The sequence below is a fragment of the Magallana gigas genome, chromosome 6 (genome assembly GCF_963853765.1).
Source record: "Magallana gigas chromosome 6, xbMagGiga1.1, whole genome shotgun sequence".
NCBI classification, from domain to species: Eukaryota; Metazoa; Mollusca; class Bivalvia; order Ostreida; family Ostreidae; genus Magallana; species Magallana gigas.
The window spans coordinates 29877398-29899440 of NC_088858.1; the positions used below are offsets into that span (position 1 = coordinate 29877398).

Consider the following 22043-nt stretch of genomic DNA (forward strand, 5'->3'; position numbering starts at 1 on the left):
TTTGGTTTATTACTGGTCCGTGCGACCAGTAAGTTCCACTTTCACAACCCAGATTTTTTCTGTTTCTCTGCACTGTTTTTGGCTTTTAGTCATAATCTCTAAAACGCTTTTAGGAAGCGTTTAATTCAACTTTCTTCTAAGCGCTTATCTTAAAACTGATATAGCATTATGTTGCATTTAATAAGTGTGAATAGCATGGAGTAATTAAATCAACAAAAATTCCAACATTAATGAAGGTCCACCAGAATATGTGAAGGTCGACCAAAATTTCTTGACCAGTGGACCTGCAGTCCACCAAAGTAAAAAAGTTAGTGTCAAACCCTGGAAACACCCCCTCTGTCTTATTAATCAGGTTTCAATACATGGCTTAAAAATATGGTGTCTAAGGGAATTTTGTATTGCAATAGACATTGATGGTACCCAGATGATTTTAATGTGTTAAAAAATTGTGTTAGGATTTCCGAATTTTTCTGATATGAAAATAATGTCTATGAAGATATCTTCGATATTTTCCCTTTCAACACTTTCAATATCTTACTTCTTTCATATCCATGTGTATTCTAATCTAAAATCATCCAAGAGTGAGGATTTCTGTTTTTATTTATTGATTTTATATATTTACATGATTGAGAATTGACAGGTTTTTCTTTAACAGGTTGAGAAACAAGAGAAGAAGAAACAGAAGACAGGAAGGGCCAAGAGACGCATGCAGTACAACAGAAGATTTGGAGTTGTCGTGTCTACATTCGGTCGCAGAAAGGGACCCAATGCTAACTCCTAAAATGTGTTTATTTCAAAAACTGGATTAAAATCATGTTGTAGCTGTGCTTTTATCTTTTTTGTGCAAAGATTACTTCTTAAATTTTTTTTATCAAAATATTTAAAAACCTTTTAAACAATAAACCTCATTTAAATTTTAACTTCTCTGATCAAAAAATGTTTCTTAGGAAAAAAAATTACTATTAATTAAGGGTCAACCACACTCTATACTATATTGTTATACTTTCATGTTAAATACTGAAATCAGATTGGTTAAGACGCAGTTCATAATCCTTTCTATTACCCTCAGCGTTAGCAACGCACTTAGCAACGGGAAACATTAAAAATTGTTACATGCGCGTACGGTTCGCTGTAGAATTCACGTTATTCCTATATAAAAGCAGTAAAATTTTCTTAAAAATTAAGACATTCAGTATAACAAAATAAATAGTGCCTGTTTGGGAGGATAACGGTAGAAATTGACACCCCGAGAAAACCATTGTCAACCTCCGCTTCGCGTCGGTTGACAATGGTTTTCTCGGGGTGTCAATTTCAACTGTTACCCTCCCAAACAGGCACTATTTATATAGTATAGATGCAATTTTACATCGACTAGGGTCCTACTCTGCAGGTGCATTATAGTGATCAGTTTGTCTGTCTGTCCTTCCACCCATCTGTCTGTCCGAGATCTCTTGTCCGGAGCATATCATCTCAGAGTGTCCCTTTGGCCCAATCTGGATCATACTTCTCCCACAGAGTCCCTTGGGATAAAGGGTGTGCAGTGACTTTGAACCATATTTTTAGGTCGAAACTGGAAGTACTAGCAGAATTATATGAAAAATCCTTGCCCAGAGCATATATTCCCTCCCCTTGGTCCAATCTGGCACAAACTTCACTCGGAGAATGCCTTTATTCCAAGGGTGTGCAGTGACCATGAATGAAGTGTTGGTCAAAAGTCATGGTCATATATGCACAAATTCTTTTTTCAGAGCATATATACCCTCCACTTAGCCCTATTCAACTCGTACTTCACATAAACAGAGCTTTTGAAGAAAGGGTGTGCAGTGACCTCTAACAAAGTGTCGGAGTCGAATGAGGAGGTCATAGCAGAACTATATAAAAAAGTCCTTTTCCGGAGCATACTTCACTCGGAGTGCCTACGATCAAAGGGTGTGCAGTGACCTTGAGTGATTGTAAGTCAAGGTCATATTGGATAACAAAAAAATCTTTTTTAGAGCTTATATTTACTCTCCACTTGGCCCTATTTGGCCCCTACTTCACATTAACAGAGTTTTGGGATTAATGGTGTGCAGTGACTTTAAAATTAATACTATCGCAATATATTGAAGTTACTTTCTTTTCTTTTTTTTAGCTCACCTGAGCTGAAAGCTCAAGTGAGCTATCCTGATCACGATTTGTCCGTTGTTTGTCTATCTTTATGTCCCACCCCTGCGAATGTGTTCGGAATGTTTTCTTTATCGTTACTAAGTATGTAACAAATCCAGAGGTGCTCGAATGAAAGTTCACGAGACTTCCCCAAGATTTGTTCAGTTCCTGTGAAATTTCGAGCGAAAGTAAAAGTGGGTATAGTCCATTAATGCATTTTCCATATTCGGTAATGTTAACGTTAGGGTTCATAGCTCCGGCCTTAATTTTCGTTCAGCAGCAAGGGACCTCCTGTATGAAAGCTTATCAAACTGTCTCTTTCCTGTTAAAACTGTGTGGTGTGAAGTCAGATTCGTTTCCCGGCAAAATGCGTCTGTATTGAAAAACTCTGAAAATGAAAGAAAACCTAGGAAATTTCACAGTTTTGGAAAGGGTGTACATCAAACTATTTAAATTCTTTTCTTCAAATGATTATTAAATTTTAACACTTGCTTTAAAAATTGCAAATCCTCTTTTCTGACATGTGTCGAACATTCTGATATAGAATGTCTCAATAAAAGTATATGCACTCTGCAAGTATAGGAACTATTTTACTTAAAGGCATTTCTTTGTTGTCCTACCGATTCTAACAATAGTTAGAGTAATATACCCAAGTGTTCGGATAATATTCTCAAAATATGTAAGTACTGGTCGTTTTTCATATCATATCCTACATTGATTTATGTTAAAACATGAAAATATATAAGATTTATGTTTTATTTCATCATCTAGCGGTTATTTAAGGGGGCATGGTCATGATTTTGGTAAAAAATTATTTTTTTGATTTTAATATTTACAATGCTTCAGTAAGGCATTTTTAATAGGCAAACAAAATTTGAGTGTCATTTAATGAGTTTCTTTGCTATGTAAACAAAGCGTTTGTTTACATTTTGAACGTTGAAGTGGAAATTCAAGTTCTAGACCTAAAATGAATCTGTTAATCGTTATGAACTGTTTATTTATGCTTAAACTGAATAATAAGATTGACAAACTAGCTTTAATAAGATTTTTAATGGTATATTGAACCTTTGCAAACAAAAACAGGGCACGAGCCTTGTTTACCTGACGAAGAATTGTAAGCTCTGTATCTTGCTTAAAACTCAACGACTGGCACCCAAATTTCATTTGATCATTAGAAATGAATTTCTAAAGCATTGCAAAAAATAAAAACAGAAAAATAAAATTTGACCAAAATCGTGACCATGCCCCTTTAAACTAAGCGATGATTTTCAGAGCAGAGTTATATCTTTCGTGTGCAAGAACCTTACACGTGGTTAAAATTATAAACATTGGGTTGCCTAAAAAAATCATAGCCTCGTTTGATGCTTTTGGTGTGCAATACCATGGTTTAAAAAAAAATGTGTGTCTGTTTTGTATAAAAACTTAGTATATTGAGTCATTTTCAAGGAATATCCTGCATAAATTAATATAGTCTGTTTCACTATCGAGGCTATCACTAGGTCAGGCGCGGATCGAAAATAAAACCTTGGGAGGGATCGCTACTAAGCATGTTAATTGTCGCAACAGCAGAAAAACCGTACATTTTTTATTATTACATTTATTTCTAGAACTCATTTTATCCACCAATTAATGTACATAAAGTTTCAAATCAATAAACGTTTATATACAGGTACCTAGATTCCAGAAATAGACTATAAACACGAGGCTCGATTTTTACTGCGAAATTGTAAGGGTAAAATAAAACCACTTGTTCTAAATCTTAATGACAATAACATTCGCAAGGGTGTTTCCGTTTGTGAACTTTACAAACTTTCAACATCTTCTCCAGAACCACTTGGCCAATTTTAACCAAACTTGACACAAAGCACTCTTAGGCAAAGGAGATTCAAAATTATGAAAATTAAGGACCATGTCCTTTAACAAAAGGAAATAATTAGGATTATTGGATTCTTTTGAGAAATTTCAAAAATCTTTTCTCAGAAATCAATCAGCCAGAAAAGCTGAGACTTGTGTGGAAGCATCCTCAGGTATTGTAGATTAAAGTTGTGAAAATTATGACCCATAGTGGTAGAATGGGGCCACAATGGATGGGTCGAATTTTTACATAGGAATATATAGAGTTAATTCTTTAAAAATCTTCATCTCAAAAACCATTTGGCCAGGAAAGCTGACACTTATGTGGAAGCATCCTCAGGTATTGTAGATTCGAAGTTTGTTCAAACCGTGACCCTCGGGGGTAGGATGCGGCCATAATAAGGGGTTCAAATTTCAGCATAGGAATATATAGAGTTAAATATTTAAAAATCCTCTCAAGAACCATTTTACCAGAAAGCTAAAACTTTTGTGGAAGCATCTTCAGATAGTGTAGATACAAAGTTGTGAAAATCTTGACCCCTGGGGGTAGGATTGGGGTCGAATTTTTACATAGGAATATATAGAGAAAGCCTAAAAATCTTCTTCTCAGTAACCAATCAGCCAGGAAAGATAAACATTCTCAGGTATAGTGTAGATTCAAAGTTTGTTCAAATCATGACCCTCGGGGGTAGGGTGGGGCCACATCAGTACGTTAGCTAAAATAAACAGCCTAATTGTCTTCTATGGGAACTTGAGTCTTGCATCAGTATTTCGTGCAGTCTGTGATTTTTCTTAGGTCGCTGTAGGCTGTTTCTATGTAGCTATGAATTAACTATAAGTTTCCGTTAGAAATAGAGAGAATCATACTTGATAGATGTAAATATATTAAAATACATAACTACAATTAAATAGAAACCAATAGACATGTATTAAATCTGTAAAAGAAGTGGGCGTCCTCATTATCCTCCAAAGATTCAAGATTATGTAATGACCCCTACCTATGAAAACGTACATAAAGTTGCAGTTAATACATTGGCAATTCCTACAATTGAAAGAAATATGCCCATTTTTAAAATTTATTTTTGTCGCATATTTTAAATAAGGAATCCTCAAGTGCAGTCCTTCTTCACCACCATCTTGTTCTTCTATGCCATCCTATGAATTCTTCTAAGATTTATTTTATCATAACGTATTAAAAGCACAATGGTAACACTCACCTACCGAGTAATGGATATACGTTTAAAATTAAACGTTTTTATTAAGTTAAAATTTAAAATATACATTCACTGCAGTTTTCTTAAAAATTGCAAATATTCTATTGAATTGTAGTTTTTTTTAATCTCCCCTGGTTTCCAACATAGCACTCGATTTTTTTTACATATATAGAGAAAAATATCTTCTAAAAACATTTGTAAGAATTCGTATATGTAAGAAAAATACATGTATACGTTTTTTTAAGTAATTTGTGATTTTTATTAGGTTACGAGGTACGAAATGTTTTACAGTGCATTTCAACTTTCAATCAGTTCGAAACTGGTTGGGGGCTTGACAAATGTCATAGACCCAGTAATAAATTTGTGATAGTAAATTCAAGCAGACTAACAACTTAGTAATGGCGATTTTTTGGTTCCTTGCAATTAACACTCTGTCTTTGCAATTAAGACCTATTTTGCGACTTTTCAAAGTCAGAATGGGACTTAAAACTAATTATGCACATTGTACAAATAGTAAAACACTGGCTGTAAAGTTTAAATGAAACGCTATTTGTACAATGTGCATAATTAGTTTTAATTTCGATTTCTCTAGAACCAATAGGGCAATTTTAACCAATCTTGGCACAAAGCATCTTTTGATGAAGGGCTTTCAAATGGTTTTTTAGCTCACCGTGACGAAGTCGGTGGGAGCTTATGCTATACCCAGGCGTCGGCGTCCGGACCTGGTTAAGGTTTTTGATGCAAATCCTGTATCTAAATTATTACTTGTCGTATCTTCACCAAACTTGTATGGATGATGCATCTGGACATACTTATGGACTTGAAAGACTTGGATGCTGAATCTGAGCCATGAATTTCAGATGCTAGAGGAGGTTAAAGTTTATGGTGCAGGTGCCCTTTGATAACCATTTTTAAGTTAATTAATACTGGTCCTAATTTCACCAAACTTGCATGGATGGTGCATCTTATGATACTGATGCACCTGACGTGCTTGAATAATGAATCTGACCCATAGGTTTCGGATGCTGGATGAAGTTAAAGTTTCTAGAGCTGGTTAAAGTTTATAGAGCAGGTGCTCTCTGATGATTATATCTTATTTATTACTGGTCCCAACTTCACCAAATGGATGATGCGTCTTATGATACTGATGCACTTGACAGGCTTGAATAATGAATCTGAACCATAGCTTTCGGATGCTGAATAAGGTTAAGGTTTTTAGAGCTGGTTAAAGTTTATAGAGCAGGTGCTCTCTTATGATTATATATTATTTATAGACAGATAAAATGTGTTATTTTAAGGACATCATGCTTTTTAAGTAAGTAAAACAGTATATTTTGTGTAGTTTTCTGAGTATAGACTGGATTTTTCTTGTTCTAAAAATAGATCCCATGTCAACTGATAAAAATAGGGTACCCTATTTTGAGACAAAGTTACAACATTAATGTGCTAAATTTTAACTTTTTCTAAACAATTGGTTTTAGAGAGGACACTAATGAACCCTCCTCATATTTTTTTCAGATATTTAAATCTTCAAAATAAGTCTGCAGCTGTGCATTTCGACATCTCTTTTGAGTGATTAAAAAGGCATTTTCCACTCTTGTATGCATAATTTGCATTAAAAACAACATGTATGTAGAACCTCATATTTATTGCTTTTTTATCTTTTGGCGACGATTTTGGTCAGGTTCGGGCAGAAACAAGCCAGTTCAAGAAATGTTTACATTCTTATTCTCTTTGCAAAATTACAGTTGTGAAAAGCTTATTCTTATCAAAGTTTACTCATTTATTTACAATGTTACCTCAACCAAACTCTCAGTGGATTAAAAAATCAGAGCAAGCTGTTTATAGATATATCTGGGGTAATAAAATTGATAAAGTATCTAGAAAAACTTTATAGTTGTACTATGAGAAAGGGGGATGTAGAATGATTCATATTGATACATACATAAAATCTCTTAAACTTACTTGGATAAGAAGGCTTCTTCACTCTAATTCGGAATGGTCCATGTTTTTCAATGAAGTAATTAATTGTAGCACTACTCATCTTATACAATTTAGATCACATTATTCTAAACAAAAAGCTAATTAAACATCAAATATATTTTGGAAAGAAGCTCTATTTTACTTTGCTGAATTCTTGGACTCTTTTGAGCCAAAATGTGAACAGGATATCTTTTTAGAACCCCCTTGATTTAACGAGAAAATCAAAATAATTATATTTTACAAGTCTTTATATGAAAAGGGTTTTTACATTTTATATGATCTGCTTGATAAGCAGAGAAACTTATTAGTTATGAACAAATAACCAATGATTACATGTACTTAGTTTAGCTACCATTTACCAAATATGAAGGAATTAAAAGGCTATATTACATGTAAGCTCCTGACCCAGTATCAGGCAATTTTCGCATGAAATAGTAGTGAAACCATATTAGTTAGAATCTATAAAAAAAATTGTGTAAAGATAAAAAAAAGGATCACGAACATTACACATGTATGACTTTTTTATTTCTAAACTACAGCATAGGCCAATATGTGAATCTAAGTGGGCTGTTGACTTAAATTTTGAATCGGACTTTAATTGGAACTACATATATCGCACTGGTATGCTTTAATTACAGAATAATTCATAGAATTTTAAGTATAAATAAATATTTGTATTTTTTTAAGATAAAAAAAACCCCAATAACTTATGTGCAATATGTATGTTGGAACCTGAAACTTTTAAGCATTTATTCTACCAATGTCCATGAGTCTTTGGACAAATTTGTCATATATATTTAATAGATCTGGCAAGAGAATAACATTTGATATCCAGAGTGTACTATTAGGTAATCCAGATATGGATCATGTAGTTAATTTGATTATTATATTGGTAAAGACATATTTTTCATAGGTCGAGAAAAGACATAAAGTTGTGTTTTGAAATGTTAAGATCCTACTTATAAACTTATTACAATATTGAAATGAAACTATTTACTACTGAAGACTTTAAAAAGAAATGGTCACCATGGAGTTGTCTCTTTCCTGTATAAATATTTAATTAACACATCAATGACGAGGTAGCTGTTAATCTTCTTCTTTTTCTTGAGATAATTTGTACCGTGTGTATCTATATGTAGAGGTATACCAATACATGTACCTACTTGCTGTGTGTGAGAGTCTGTGAGAAAGTGGTGTTCTGTCTGTCTGTCTGTCTGTCTGTCTGTCTGTATACCTCCTATAAAATATGAAATTTAAAAAAAGGTTTACATTCCATATACATTAACAATTGTTTGGGATCTTTTTGAGAACTGCAATGCTCAACATGTGTTAAGACTATAAAATTATCCTGTTAGAAAAGGGTCTAATGATAATAAGCATAAGAATATCGAAGGGGAAAATGATTTTTATTTATACAGGATCTAAATGTATTATACAACATTGTCCAGATATATTGTATTATGATTTAAGCAGATTTTATTATACCTCAGGTGAGCGATGTGACCCATGGGCCTCCTGTTTTAACAATATGATATACGATATTATTTCATAACAGTATACATGAGTACCTAATATCATTAAGGGGTATGTGTAGCCATCTTGTACTGTAAACATTTCTGGAACTGGTCGAAATAAGACAAAAAATGTTGCCAACAGGTAAAAAACCCAAACAAATATAAGGTTCTACATATGTTGTTTTGTAAGCACATTATGCACATAAGAACAGAACAATGCATTTTTTTTATCACTTAGAACGTTCAAATTTAAGATTAAAAAATCTGAAGAAATGTCGGTGTTGTCCACTCTATAACCATTTGTTCAGAAAAATGTCAAAAACTTGCTTATTTAGGTTGCAACTCTGTCTCAAAGTAGGGTACTTTGTTCTTAAAATGGATCTTAGAAACTATCAATTTTCATGAGATATTTTTGTCTATGTTACATGTGGATACACAATTACGTTGTATTTTCATTGAAAAATATATGGATATTTTTTTTTTATTTAAGACGATCACCTTCTTTTTTTTTTTACCCCTATCCCATGTAATTAATTAAATTTATACTTAAAGAACTCACTGGAACTGGGGAAAAAAAAACAACAACAACAACTTAGGTGATGTTTGTCACGTTCAACACAGACCGACATTTGTTTTCTCAAAGAAAACATAACGTCAATGACACATGACTTCTAAGTATAGACTGGATTTTTCTTGTTCTAAAAATAGATCCCATGTCTCACAACTGATACAAATAGGATAGATACTGAATGCATTCTTTTACTCTTGTAAAAGTAGGAACATTTTCCTGCTAAAATTATACTGCAGGATAATCACAGACTTTGGAACAGGTATAGTATTTTTTACTTAATTTTTAAGATAATTATTGCCACATTTTATGTTTAGGAATCAAATGTACTCCACAAATTTCTTAAAATAAAAATTTGTGCATGACAAAATTTATATTTTATTTGTTAAAGAAATCATATTACAAAGGACTTTATAGCTGCATCGATGAATAAGTACTGATAATCTCTTAATCATTTCATTGGATTATCCCCTAACACCATCCCTCATGATTAATACCGGTATTTGCGTCTCGCCAGTTCTAGATGTTCCCCTCTCTATATATACATCAGTACAAGGTACAAGAAAGCTGTTACATGCATTTGCTGGGTGTATACATGGTTCAAGAATCGGATCCTAAAATTTATCGCATGTAAGTCTCGATTTGAATTATAATTATTGAATAATGGTTAAATCAGGCAGTTTGAATGTAAAACTGTAAACCATTTTTACAATGGATTTTTTGAAAAACTAAGAAAAATAACCCCAATAATAGCATAGTTTTATGTGTAAAATTTTCAAAGCGTACCCTCTTTACTTTTTCTTTTATGTTATTTCTTATAACGTATTCCTACACCGAAGCTTCATTTTATCGTAACGCCATAAAAGCACATTGGCAACGCTAAACTACCGAACAACGGTATAATCCTCTGTATTTAGTTTATTGTGTTCATTTTACACTATATATTTCAATATATTGTGCTAAATCATGCACAATTAAACTTAAGTCGGTCTGGCACCTTTAAATATTTAAGAAATAAACAGCAATTTAAAAAAGTTCAGCGGGATATGAAGTTGGTTGGTCACGTGATTAAACCCTGTGAGCGTTTTCTGATTACTTTTTGTCCGGCGTCCGTCCGTCTGTAAACTCTTTACATTTTCAACATCTTCTCCAGAACCACTTAGTCCGATCTCAACCAAACTTGGCACAAAGCATCTTAGGTGAAGGGAATTCAATTTTGTGAAAATAAAGGGCCATGCCCTCTTCTATAGGGAGATAATTAAGAATTCTTAAAAATTGTTGGTCACTCTAAAACATCTTCCTCTCAAAAACCAATTAGCCAGAAAAGCTGTAATTGTATGGAAGCATCCTCAAAAAGTGTTGATTCAAGTTTTCAAATTATTATCATCGGGGAAGATTGGGGCCAACACGGAGGTCAAATTTTTATATAGGAACTAGACTTTGACCAGTGCACGTGCATGCACGGGTTGACATTGCATATGATATTAGACATTTACGAAATAGATACGTACATCGACACACCGTGTTGTTGACATTTACATATAAACCAAGCTTTAAGCCTACAATATTGCTATTTAAATGTCACTACACTCTGCTAAGTAAGAATAATATAAGTGTGTCTAGAGACAGGCCTTCACCGCCGTTAAAATGCCTCCCAGGCCTTAGGCCTACTGTCCTTTCTGTCGACATATATTATTTTTCAAATAACATCTGCAATAAGACCACTTTAAAGTAGTCATATTGCAGATATTATTTAAAAAATAATATGTCAGAAAGGACACTACCCGTAATGTAGCTAAAAATTGCAATATCGCTCCGAAACGATTTTAGAGATAATTAATGAAGCTGCATAACAGTCACCTATTCATAACAAACCATTTTGAGGCTGCAGCTACCTTAAATCTAATTTTTTTTAATTTCAAATTAGGTCTAATGAAGAATTCAACACTTTATCACCATCGTTTCTTACTCGCTTCACACACCATGTTGACATTCAAAACTCTCGGGATTTTTTATATAAAATGCACTGAGTTAGATTTATCTTCCATTTTTTCTTTGATGAACAGAATATATAGCAAATTTTCAATGAAAATTTACACGTATTTGTATTATAGTTCCTGAGTTTATCCATGCAAATGTGATATTGTGGAAACATAAACTAAAAAGCCTCCAGTGATTAAGCGTGAATGTAATGCGCATGCGCAGGATTGTAAAATCAAAACAATTAAGATGGTTTCCGCATTTCTTAAATTTTGTGGAAGCATTCTCAGGTAGTGTAGATTCAAGTCTGTTCAAATCATGATCCTCAGGGGACGATGGGGCCACCAGGGGGTGTCAAATTTTTACATAGGAATGTATAGGAAAAAAACTTTTAAAATCTTCTTCTCATAATTAAATTGGCCAGAAAAGCTGTAACTTGTGTGGAAACAGGTAGGGAGATTCAATTTTACATAGGTATAAATAGAGAAAAACCTTTTAAAATCTTTTTCTCAAAAACCAATTAACCAGAAAAGCTTTAACTTGTGTAGAAATGTTTTCAGGTAGTGTTGATTCAAGTTTGTTCAAATCATGATCCCCGGGAGTATATGGTGGGCCACAATAGGGGTCGAATTTTCACATAGAGATATATATAGAAAAATCTTTTTCTTAAAAACCAATTGGCCAGTAAAACTGTAACTTGTGTGGAGGCATCCTTGGGTAGGGTAGATTCTAGTTTGTTCAAACCATGATCCCGGGGGGGGGGGGGGGGGGGGGGGAGTGGAACCCCAATGGGTAGTCAAATTTTTAATTAGGAATATATAGAGAAAAATCTCTAATTTTGACAAGTCGAAAACCAGTCTGAAATTAAAGCTGTAGATCTTTTTGAAAATTCATATTTCATATTTTCCTTACGCTCTGTGGAATTCTCTAATCTGCAATCTATATTCAGCTGATATATAAGTATGGCACGCCAAATTCACAAAAAAGAGCTAATCATAGTTTTACAGTCGATAAACTAGGTTTAACTATTGTAAACTATAGTTTACGGACAGAAAACTATAGTTAACGACGATAATCTATATTTTACATCATTCTGTAAACCATAGTTAACGCGATCATCTATGTTTCAGAAGTGTAAGAAACTGAAAACAACCATTTGCACTTGCAAAACATAGTTTATCTGATTAACACTTTCACGATTAACTCTAGTTAACGAACGTAAATTATATAGTTTACATTATACTTATGTAATATAACATACTAGTATTCCATTAACAGACATATTGAATTATAGTTTACTTATGTGAATCTATATTTATCGGCAAAACCTATCGTTAACGTTATTTACAGACAGATAAAATTAGATTGTCATTGATAAACTATAGTTTACAGCCGTTACATATGGTTTTGCAGATGAAAATTAGAGTTAACTGATCTTAAATTATGGTTTACGAATCGTTAACTATAGTTTACGGTTCTTAGACTATAGTTAACGATAACTATTGTGAACTATAGTTTAGCATTCGTAAACTATAGTTAACAATCGATAATCCAAGTTTATCATCTGTGAAACTTTATTTAACGCCGTTAATCTATATTTCACATCTGTAAACCATAGTTAACGCGATCATCTATGTTTAAGAAGTGTAAAACAATAATTTACACTAAAAACAACCAATTGCAATTCATAGTTTGTCTGATAAATATAGTTTCACGATTGTGACTATTAACTATAGATAACGAATATAAATTATAGTTTACTTATGTGAATCTATATTTATCAGCAAAATCTATCGTTAACGTTATTTGAAAACAGGTAAACTAACACCATTCGTAAACTTTAGTTTACAACCGTTAAATATAGTTTAAGAGATGAAAGCTATAGGTAGCAAGGGACAGTTTCGGATAAAGTACCCGGTCAATATTTTTGTAAAATTGAGAGTTGCTGTACTTGAAGGCTTATGAGTGTTGCTAAAATTCATGAAATGATTTTTAATGATTATCAATAGTAAGAGGGGTGTCTCTTGTTGAAATTGATATGCAATATGTAGGCCCCTTATGTAAGGTACATGAGAATCAGAAGTAAAATACGAAACCCGCGGCTATGACTGTTGTGTTGACTTTACCCAGTGAAAATGCAAGTTACAGACGGGATCGAGGTAAAATAACACGAAAAGTAGGTGGATGGGACATTGTTAACTTTCTGACATGTGATAGTGCAACATGCACGCGGTACGGAAGGTCAACCCTCTGCAGGGAATTAGCTGGGGGAGGTCTAAAAAGCTGAAAAATCATGAAAACTTAGCAAAATATGAAAGGGTCAAATCTCATAAAAACCAGTACGTAGAGAATTTTACAGGTTTTGACTTGTAATTTTCTTCAGAAATTGGTGATTGGCCTTATAAAGAGTGAATTAATGGTATTTGTGTTGAATGGGAACAGAGGAAATTCTAGTTACAGAGTTCCGAAGACATGCATCCCTTGGCTACAATGAATTGTATAAAAAAAAAACTGTCCCCTGCCACCATAGATAACAAATTGTTAACTTTAGTTTGCAGTTTGTAAAAACCTAATTTATCAAACGTGAAACTATGTTTAGCTCATTTTTAATGCACACCTTCAGTGGATCACAGTTGTGTCCGTAAGCTTTACCATAAGTTTGCGCACACAGTGACAGCTTCGTGTAAATCTCTGTATATCGCGCATACCAGGCATTTCAGAATGTTGGCTAAGTGGGAATAAACCTTCGGCACTGCCTGTCTGGTATGCGCAATATATATATAGAATTACACGGTGTATTCCAACCTAGCCAACATTCTGAAATTATCAAATTCCATGCACCTGGCGGTGTCTTCCCACTTAGCTAAAATTCTGAATTTTTTATGGGTGACTGATTTTAGCTAAGTGGGAATGGTGCACAGGTAAGGGTGTCAAAGAACAAAGGAAATTAATTATAGGTGAACTATAGTCTGTTCAATTATTGACCTTAGAATAAAAAAAAATAACAGGCAATTTTTTAAGATTTTGTTTAAAATTTAAAAAAATTAAATACATGCAATAGAAGTAAATTTTGATAATTAAAAAGGGGTGGTTTTATGATGGATAGTAGCTAAATTTTATTGTATGTAAAATTACTCAATATTCATTCTTTTGAGGAGAGGGAAAACAGACATGGTTGCATTAAAGTTTATTTTAAATACATGTACAATCGTAGTCAACAACAAACTCTGTTTAGCAGTTACCAAAAGGGTCAGTATCAGTGCTTGACCCTTTTTTGTTTTTGATATACATTAATGATATTGCTGATGGCATTTTAAATAACATTAGATTATTTGCTGATGATACATCTCTGTTTGCCATTGTTGTTTTAAAATAACATTATTAACCCTTCTATGCCCCTTATTGAGGATCTTGAAAAAATAAAAAATTATATGGTCCCAATTTTGAGCTGTTGATTCTAATAGTGGAAAAACGATTAATGTTAATTTTACATCAAAGCAGAGAAATTATCACATCATACAGCATACAATATGGCTATTGTGGTGATTATGTAAATCAAAGTACCGAAGAACTGACGGGAGTTGATTTTATCGATGTTTATTAATTTTAAAATCATTTGCATGACAAGTTATGTAGTTTCTAATCTGTATTTGAACTACGCACATTTCTATCATGAATTTTCCGACTTTTTCGACACAAAAATGTTGATAAAACCCCATATGAATCATGTTAAGTAATATTTAAAGATAGAGTAAATTCAATCAAACTATGTATCAGTGATAGAAATATTTCTGGAAAATTTATGGATCCAAGCAATATTGAACTCTCGTCTCGTTCAACCAAACGCTCGGCTGTCGCTAGTCTCGTTCAACTAGACGCTCGGCTGTCTCCGTATATCTCCGACGAGCAGAGATTTTCGAAAAGGTGGCTCCCATCATTCACGCACCTCCATTCACTTGACTATACACTAATTTAGTGTTTCGGCGGTGTGATACGAGGTTAATAAGTAATAAATGGTTTTGAAAAAGGAATCGGTTTATATTTTAGGTATTCCTATTTTTTTTTTAATTTTACTGTTGCAAATCCGCCTCATCAGGAGTTTATTTGCATAACAGTATGTGTATGTACATATTACATAGATTAGTTATTGTTTAATTATTGAGAAGGTGAGAATATCACCAATATTTTTATTACGTTTGTAGGACACAATCGGTAATTCTGAGAAAAGAATCTGGAGGAATAAGCCGTTGCAAATGCCCACGACCCTCTCTTACGTCTTATAAGAAGTGATAAACGTACGAGTTAACTGGGCATTTAAACGGTTGACAGTATTGTCCAAATGAAAATGTCCAAAAATGCGAGAAAGGGGCAATCGACATTTTAAAGGCGTAACTGCGCTTAAATTATGTAGTATTTACGTATACTTTAAACTGGCAAATTTAAAATAACAATCACATACTCATTTAAAGATGTTGATTACTTTCTAACAATATTTAATTTACTAATTTACCTCAGTCATCGTTTACAACCCCTAACGCAGGGGAGTCGACAAAGAGTATGGGGGAGTCGATTTTTCCGCTTCGGAGACAGAAAAAATTTAGTTAACTCCTTTTGTAGGTATTCGAAACAAGTATTTTCAAAAAAAAATATACAGTGGCATCAGAAGCAAATTGAAAGAGGGGGGGGGGCTAGACTTATAAAAAATCTTGACAAGCCAAAAGAAAAAGTCTTTGCTATGTATAAATTTGCAAAAAAAGTGTGGGGAGGGGCTAAGCCCCCCTTAGCTCCCCCCCCCCCCGGTTGATCTATACCACACGGAACACGGAAGACAGCTATAGTCAAACCAGTAAAGTATAACAAGGGGGCTTGTTATAGGTCACTGGTCAAACTTTGTGTTGGTCATTGGTCCTAGTGGTCTTTGTGTCTTTTGGTAGAACTACTATCACCCCTGCGAATGTGTTCGGAATGCTTTCTTTATCGTTGCTAAGTACGTAATAAATCCAGAGGTGCTCGAATGAAAGTTCACGAGACTTCACCGAGATTTGTTCAGTTCCTGTGAAATTTCGAGCTGAAGTATAAGTGTTCGGATAATATTCTCAAAATACGCAAGTACTGGTCGTTTTTCATATCATATCCTACTTTGATTTAGGTTAAAACGGGAAAAGCTTTCAAGATGTATGTCTTATTTCACCATCTAGCAGTTATTGATATTAAACGATAATATTCAGAACAGAGTTATCGGTCGTGTTCAACCACGTGTAGAGTGGTTGAAAATATAAACATTGGGTTGCTTAATAAAATCATAGCCATGTTTGATGCTTGTGGCGTGCAATACCATATTTAAAAAAAAAATAATGGGTGTCTGTTTTTCATTAAAACTAAGTATATCGAGCCATTTTCAAGGAACAGTCTGCATAAAATGGTATAGTCTGTTTCACTATTGATGTTATTACTAGGTCAGGCGCGGATCGAAAATTTATCCTCAGGAGGGATCTCTTTTAAGCATGTAAGTTGTTGCAACAGCAGACAAAAACTAATTTTTGTATAGTCTCATTTATTTCTAGAACACAATTTATTCAGCAATTAATGAAGATAAAGTTTAAAATCAATAAACCTCTAGATTTTATATTAGACTACAAGAACCTAGATACTGTGAAATAGACTATATACACGAGGTACGATTTTTACTGCGAAACTGAAAGGGTCAAATAAAACCACGTGGTCTAAAATTTGAATGACAATAACATTCGCAGGGGTGACTATGCTTTTTCTTTCACAACAAAACACGCATTTGTAATGTGATTTTCCTGCCGATACAATTGGAAGTGAAATACATGCCTAGTTAATCGTTGAATTTTCTTTAGGCGCATACTGTACATTTGACTTAGCTTGTATTCTGCATTTTGTGCACAATTACATGCTTTTGTCCAGCGTATGTCCCTGTTTTGTTAACAAGACTCTCAAGGATTCAGAGATGGAACGTTTTATCTTGCCATTTAATTAATTCTTGCATGCACAACAACCATCTGTTTACAATATGAAATCGTGCAATCTTAAAGAGAATAACATACATTTCATATTTTATAAAAGTAGTATAGAAAACGCATATCAAATAATTTCAAGTTATTATTAGCAAATTTTTAATTATTAAGAAAAGAAAAGAAAAATACATTTTAACAATGTATATTATTAAGTATAAAAAGAAAATTACATTTTAACAATGTAAACAAAAAGATAAACAAAAAAACCCAAAACGCGTACGATTCGAACACCCGCTTTTACAATGACATTTGTTCAAAGAACTCCTCGCTTACCACTACACCACCGATTCGCTTGTTTAGAGTGAATATTATAGCTGATTGTATTGTTATCAGTATTACGCAAACAACTGGACTTAGCCATTTAAAGACCAATCTTAAAAATTAAAAGAAGAAAACTTACTTTTTACCATAGAGTGGGTTTTTGTACCATTTTTTGGAAAATCGAAAAAGACAGACGTTAATATGTGTTATCAATATTCGTTCTTTAAAAAATGGTACGATGACCCACTCTATGAAAAACTATAATTTGAACATCCGATTTCTATATCATTTTGTTGCCAAATTAGCATATTACTATTTTGTTGTCTTAATAACAATTAAATGTGAAGTTACTTTTTGTGGGTTATGGCAGCACTGAATGTATATGATTAGATATGTTTAATAAATGTAACAAAAGTGAAATTTGTTAGAAAAAAAAAGGTTTTTTTAATGGACCTATGTGGTTTTTTGTCTCGGCTTATTCCCCCAGATTATTTCCTTAAACTCCTTTATCAATTTTCAAATCAATTTCACAAAAATATCACTACAGTTATATGAGAACCAAATATTCAAAACAATGAACGTGAAGTTTCAATCAACTTTGTCACTTTTCCGTTGTCCTGGCTCTTCAGTGTATCTCAGGCGACTTTACACCCAAACCCCTGACATCACATAGACACACAGACATATGACACAACCGATGTTCCGGTACGTAGACAATTAAGACACCACAACACAACACACATATATGCACGTCTCCAGCGTAGACCGCTCCCGGTCACCATACATCAACGCCACGTGTCCCCGAAATGGATGAAATATGGCGGGTCTGGCACTCCGTAGTTGTCTCCGACGTTGTTGTCATAATTCAGCTGGTATAAACTGTCATCCCCTTTAACATAATTTCTTTTCAAATAGAATGGAATATACTTGAAACAATTTATCATTAGCGTTCAGTTCTAAAATGATAATTTTCTATTCGAACACGTACTTTGAAAACTAAGCTTTCTAACATAGCAAACAAACCAATTAAACATATATAACATAAAAAAACCCAAACAAATACCTTGAAATTGGTGACAAACACACAGAAATGTACAAAGTAGGGAGAAGTTTCCCAATCTTAGAGACTACCACGTGCCTCTAACCAGACACAGGTCCACTCTGCTGTACTGCACGGATTTGACTGCGGTATTTAAAATTAGCAGTGTACACGTCACTCCAGTGACAGGTTTAGAAAGTAAAAAGAAAAGCGGGAAATTCAAACATATATATATTTACAACCATATCAAGTACGTTACAAACGTCCCCATTTAGAGGACTAATGCCATTAGTCCGACCAAAACTCGAACGAACTTGATAACACTAAATGTCAAACATACAACACAAAATAAAAACCATCTCTAAATATTTACACAATTTCAAGAGAATGAATCTATTCTCGACAAATAATCTCCAACTACATTATCTTTTCCCTTTACATAAAAAACATAAAAATTGAACTCTTGAAGTGTCAAACTCTAACGAAGTAACTTCTGCTTTGTCAACTTTATTCTATCTAGCCACTGCAGTGGAGCATGATCAGACTCAACCACAAATGATTGACCTTCAAGAAAAACTCTGAGCGACTTAATACTCCAGATAATTGCAAAACATTCATTCTCAATCACTGCGTAACTCTTTTCAGTATCTGACAATTTCTTACTGAGATAAAGAATTGGATGTCTACCATCTTCAAAATTATGTTCTAATACCAACTCCACAATCTGATGCATCAGTGTGCAGATAGAACAACTTACTAAAATCTGGACTACGCAACACTGGGGTACTAGCTATAGCATGCTTCAATGAATCAAAAGCCTTCTGATGTACTGGAAGCCAAACTATCTTAGAACAACCTTTCTTTCTAGTAAGATCAAACAATGGTGAAGCTAGTTCTGAAAAATGTTGAATGAATTTCCGGTAAAAGCCTATGGTCCCTAAAAATGATTGAACATGCTTTTTTGTTGTGGGAACAGGGAATTTCTGAATTGCCTGAACTTTACTTTGCTTAGGAGAGACAATACCTTTTCCGACCACATGTCCCAGAAATTCTAGTTGATCAAACCCAAAACAACACTTAGATGGCCTTGCAGACAACTTTGCATCCCTCAATCGCTGGAAAACTACTCTCAAATGCTGGAGATGATCGTCCCAAGTCTCACTGTATATTCCAATATCATCTATAAAACATTGAACAAATGAATGCAAACTGGCATCGAGAACTTTGTGCATTAATCTGACAAAAGTTGCAGGCGCATTTACCATACCGAACGGCATTACCTTGAATTGATAATGGCCAATGGGGGTCACAAATGCGCTCTTCTGCTTTGCGTCCTCATCTAGCGGGTTCTGCCAGTAGCCTTTTGTAAGATCAATTTTGCTGATAAATTTTGCTCTACTCACCTCGTTCAAAAGTTCATCCATGCGCGGCATAGGTCTTGGATCAAATACAGTGATACCGTTTAACACTCTATAATCACAACAGAATCTGATAGAAGAGTCATCTTTTCTTACCAAAACCACTGGTGACGCATAAGGGTTAGTTGAGGGTTCAATAATACCCACCTCGGTCATATTATCTATCTCTTTCTGCATGCGTTCCCTCCGTGCGTAGGGCACAGGATACAGCTTCTTATGGACGGGATCCTCTGACTTAAGTTTTAGTGAATGCTGAACTAGATCTGTTCTGTTGGGTATATCGCTAAAAACATCAGAAAACTCATTCAACAAACCTCTTAACTGACAAACCTGAGTATTCGACAGTGTATCGGAAAATATTCCATCTTCAGCCCCTTTTTGAAGTTCTAACGAAAGCGATGCTCTGTCGTTAAATTCGGAATCGTATTCCATACTCTCATACACACCTCCCAATATGCCAATAGCTGATAAATGTTCTTCCGGCGAGTCTTGTTCACATTTGTCCTCACGATCATACCATTTTTTCAGAATGTTGACATGAAATACTGTCTCTTTGTTCCTTTTCACCTTAACTCTGTAGGCAACATTACCGACTTTCTCTGTTATCTCGAATGGACCTTTCCACTGTGCAAGTAATTTTGATGTATTAGATGGTAGCAATACTAAAACTTTGTCACCTACCTCGTATTGTCTTGTTCTAGCTTTCCTGTCGTAATAAAATTTCTGCTTGTGCTTTTCAACTTTTTCCTTCTCTTTTGCGAGCTCTGTGCACTCCTTTAATCGCTCCCTTGTCTCGAGTAGGTAACTCAGAACAGATGACTGACAATTCTCCGGTTCTTCCCAGTAATCTTTCAGGACTGCTAAAGGACCTCGTACCTGCCTTGCAAAAAGCATTTCAAAAGGAGAAAATCCTGTGGTTTCGTTTGGAACCTCCCTATAAGCATATAGAACATAAGGAAGATGTTTGTCCCACTTCAATGGTTCTTTGACCGCATATGCCTTCAACATTTTCTTTAAAGTGCCACTAAACTTTTCCACCAGGCCAATTTGTTTGAGGGTTATACCAATTTACTCACCTTCAGTAATCTACACAGTTCTTGAATCAACTCGGACATGAAGTTTCTGCCTTGATCTGTGAGGATTTCATTTGGAAAACCCACGTCAGCAAATATTCCCATCAAGGCCTCTGATACTGTCTCCGCCTCTTGGTTTTTAGAGCTACTGCAATTGGATACTTTGTAGCATAATCTTCACATACCAAAATAAATCTGTTCTTGGATTCTGTCAATGGCAAAGGACCTACAAAATCTAGTGCAATTCGCTGAAATGTTTCGTCGATAGTAGCTATACTTACAAGTGGTACCATCTTCACTCTTCCTTTTGCCGTACCTTTTTGACATTCGGGACAGGATCTGCAGTATTTTGATGTGTCTGAAAAAAATCCAGGCCAGAATAAATGCTGTAAAATCCTGTTTCTGGTCTTCTTTACTCCCATATGACCCGACATAGGAATGTCATGTGCCATTTCAAGTTTCAACGACCTGTATTTATGGGGAAGGACAATCTGAAATATGTCATTTCCCTTCTCACGAGGAAATACCCTGTAGAGAATCTTGTCCTTGAGAGTGTAGTATGACTGACCCTCGTCTGGCTTTTCAAATGCCATTTCCCTCACACGTGTCAGGCTAGGATCAGTTTCCTGCAATTTGATCAATGTCTCTGTATCACAAATGTCAAATTTTAGATCACCATCATCTGCCTACTTTGGTCTAGGCTTTGTTTCCTCTGCTTCCAATCTAGTCTGTGCTCTTGTCTGAACTGCCAAACAGTCAGCTGGTTTCTCAACTTCCATTTTCTCGATCTTGTCTATTACGTTTCCAGGTATGACATCAGTAAATGGAGAATCTAAGATAAGAGCAAACACTTTGCCTTTTATAAATTGCGTATCTATCTCTACACACGCTTACTGGCATTGTTTCTCGGACCCATCAGCAAGAATTATCTTCCTTCCTCTCCCGGTCATTTG

General features: G+C 34.4%; 1 protein-coding gene across 2 annotated transcripts in view; it reads left to right on the forward strand.

Annotated features, from left to right (window-relative positions):
* Positions 1-826, forward strand: part of LOC105347132 (ubiquitin-like FUBI-ribosomal protein eS30 fusion protein) — a 169605-nt gene extending 168779 nt beyond the window's left edge. For both annotated transcript variants that reach the window (XM_066087466.1, XM_011456037.4), the window contains exon 5: positions 656-826. In XM_066087466.1, coding sequence (XP_065943538.1) covers positions 656-781 — 126 coding nt within the window. In that variant the 3' untranslated portion in view covers positions 782-826. The remainder of the gene's footprint in view (positions 1-655) is intronic.
* The last annotated feature ends 21217 nt before the right edge of the window (positions 827-22043 follow it).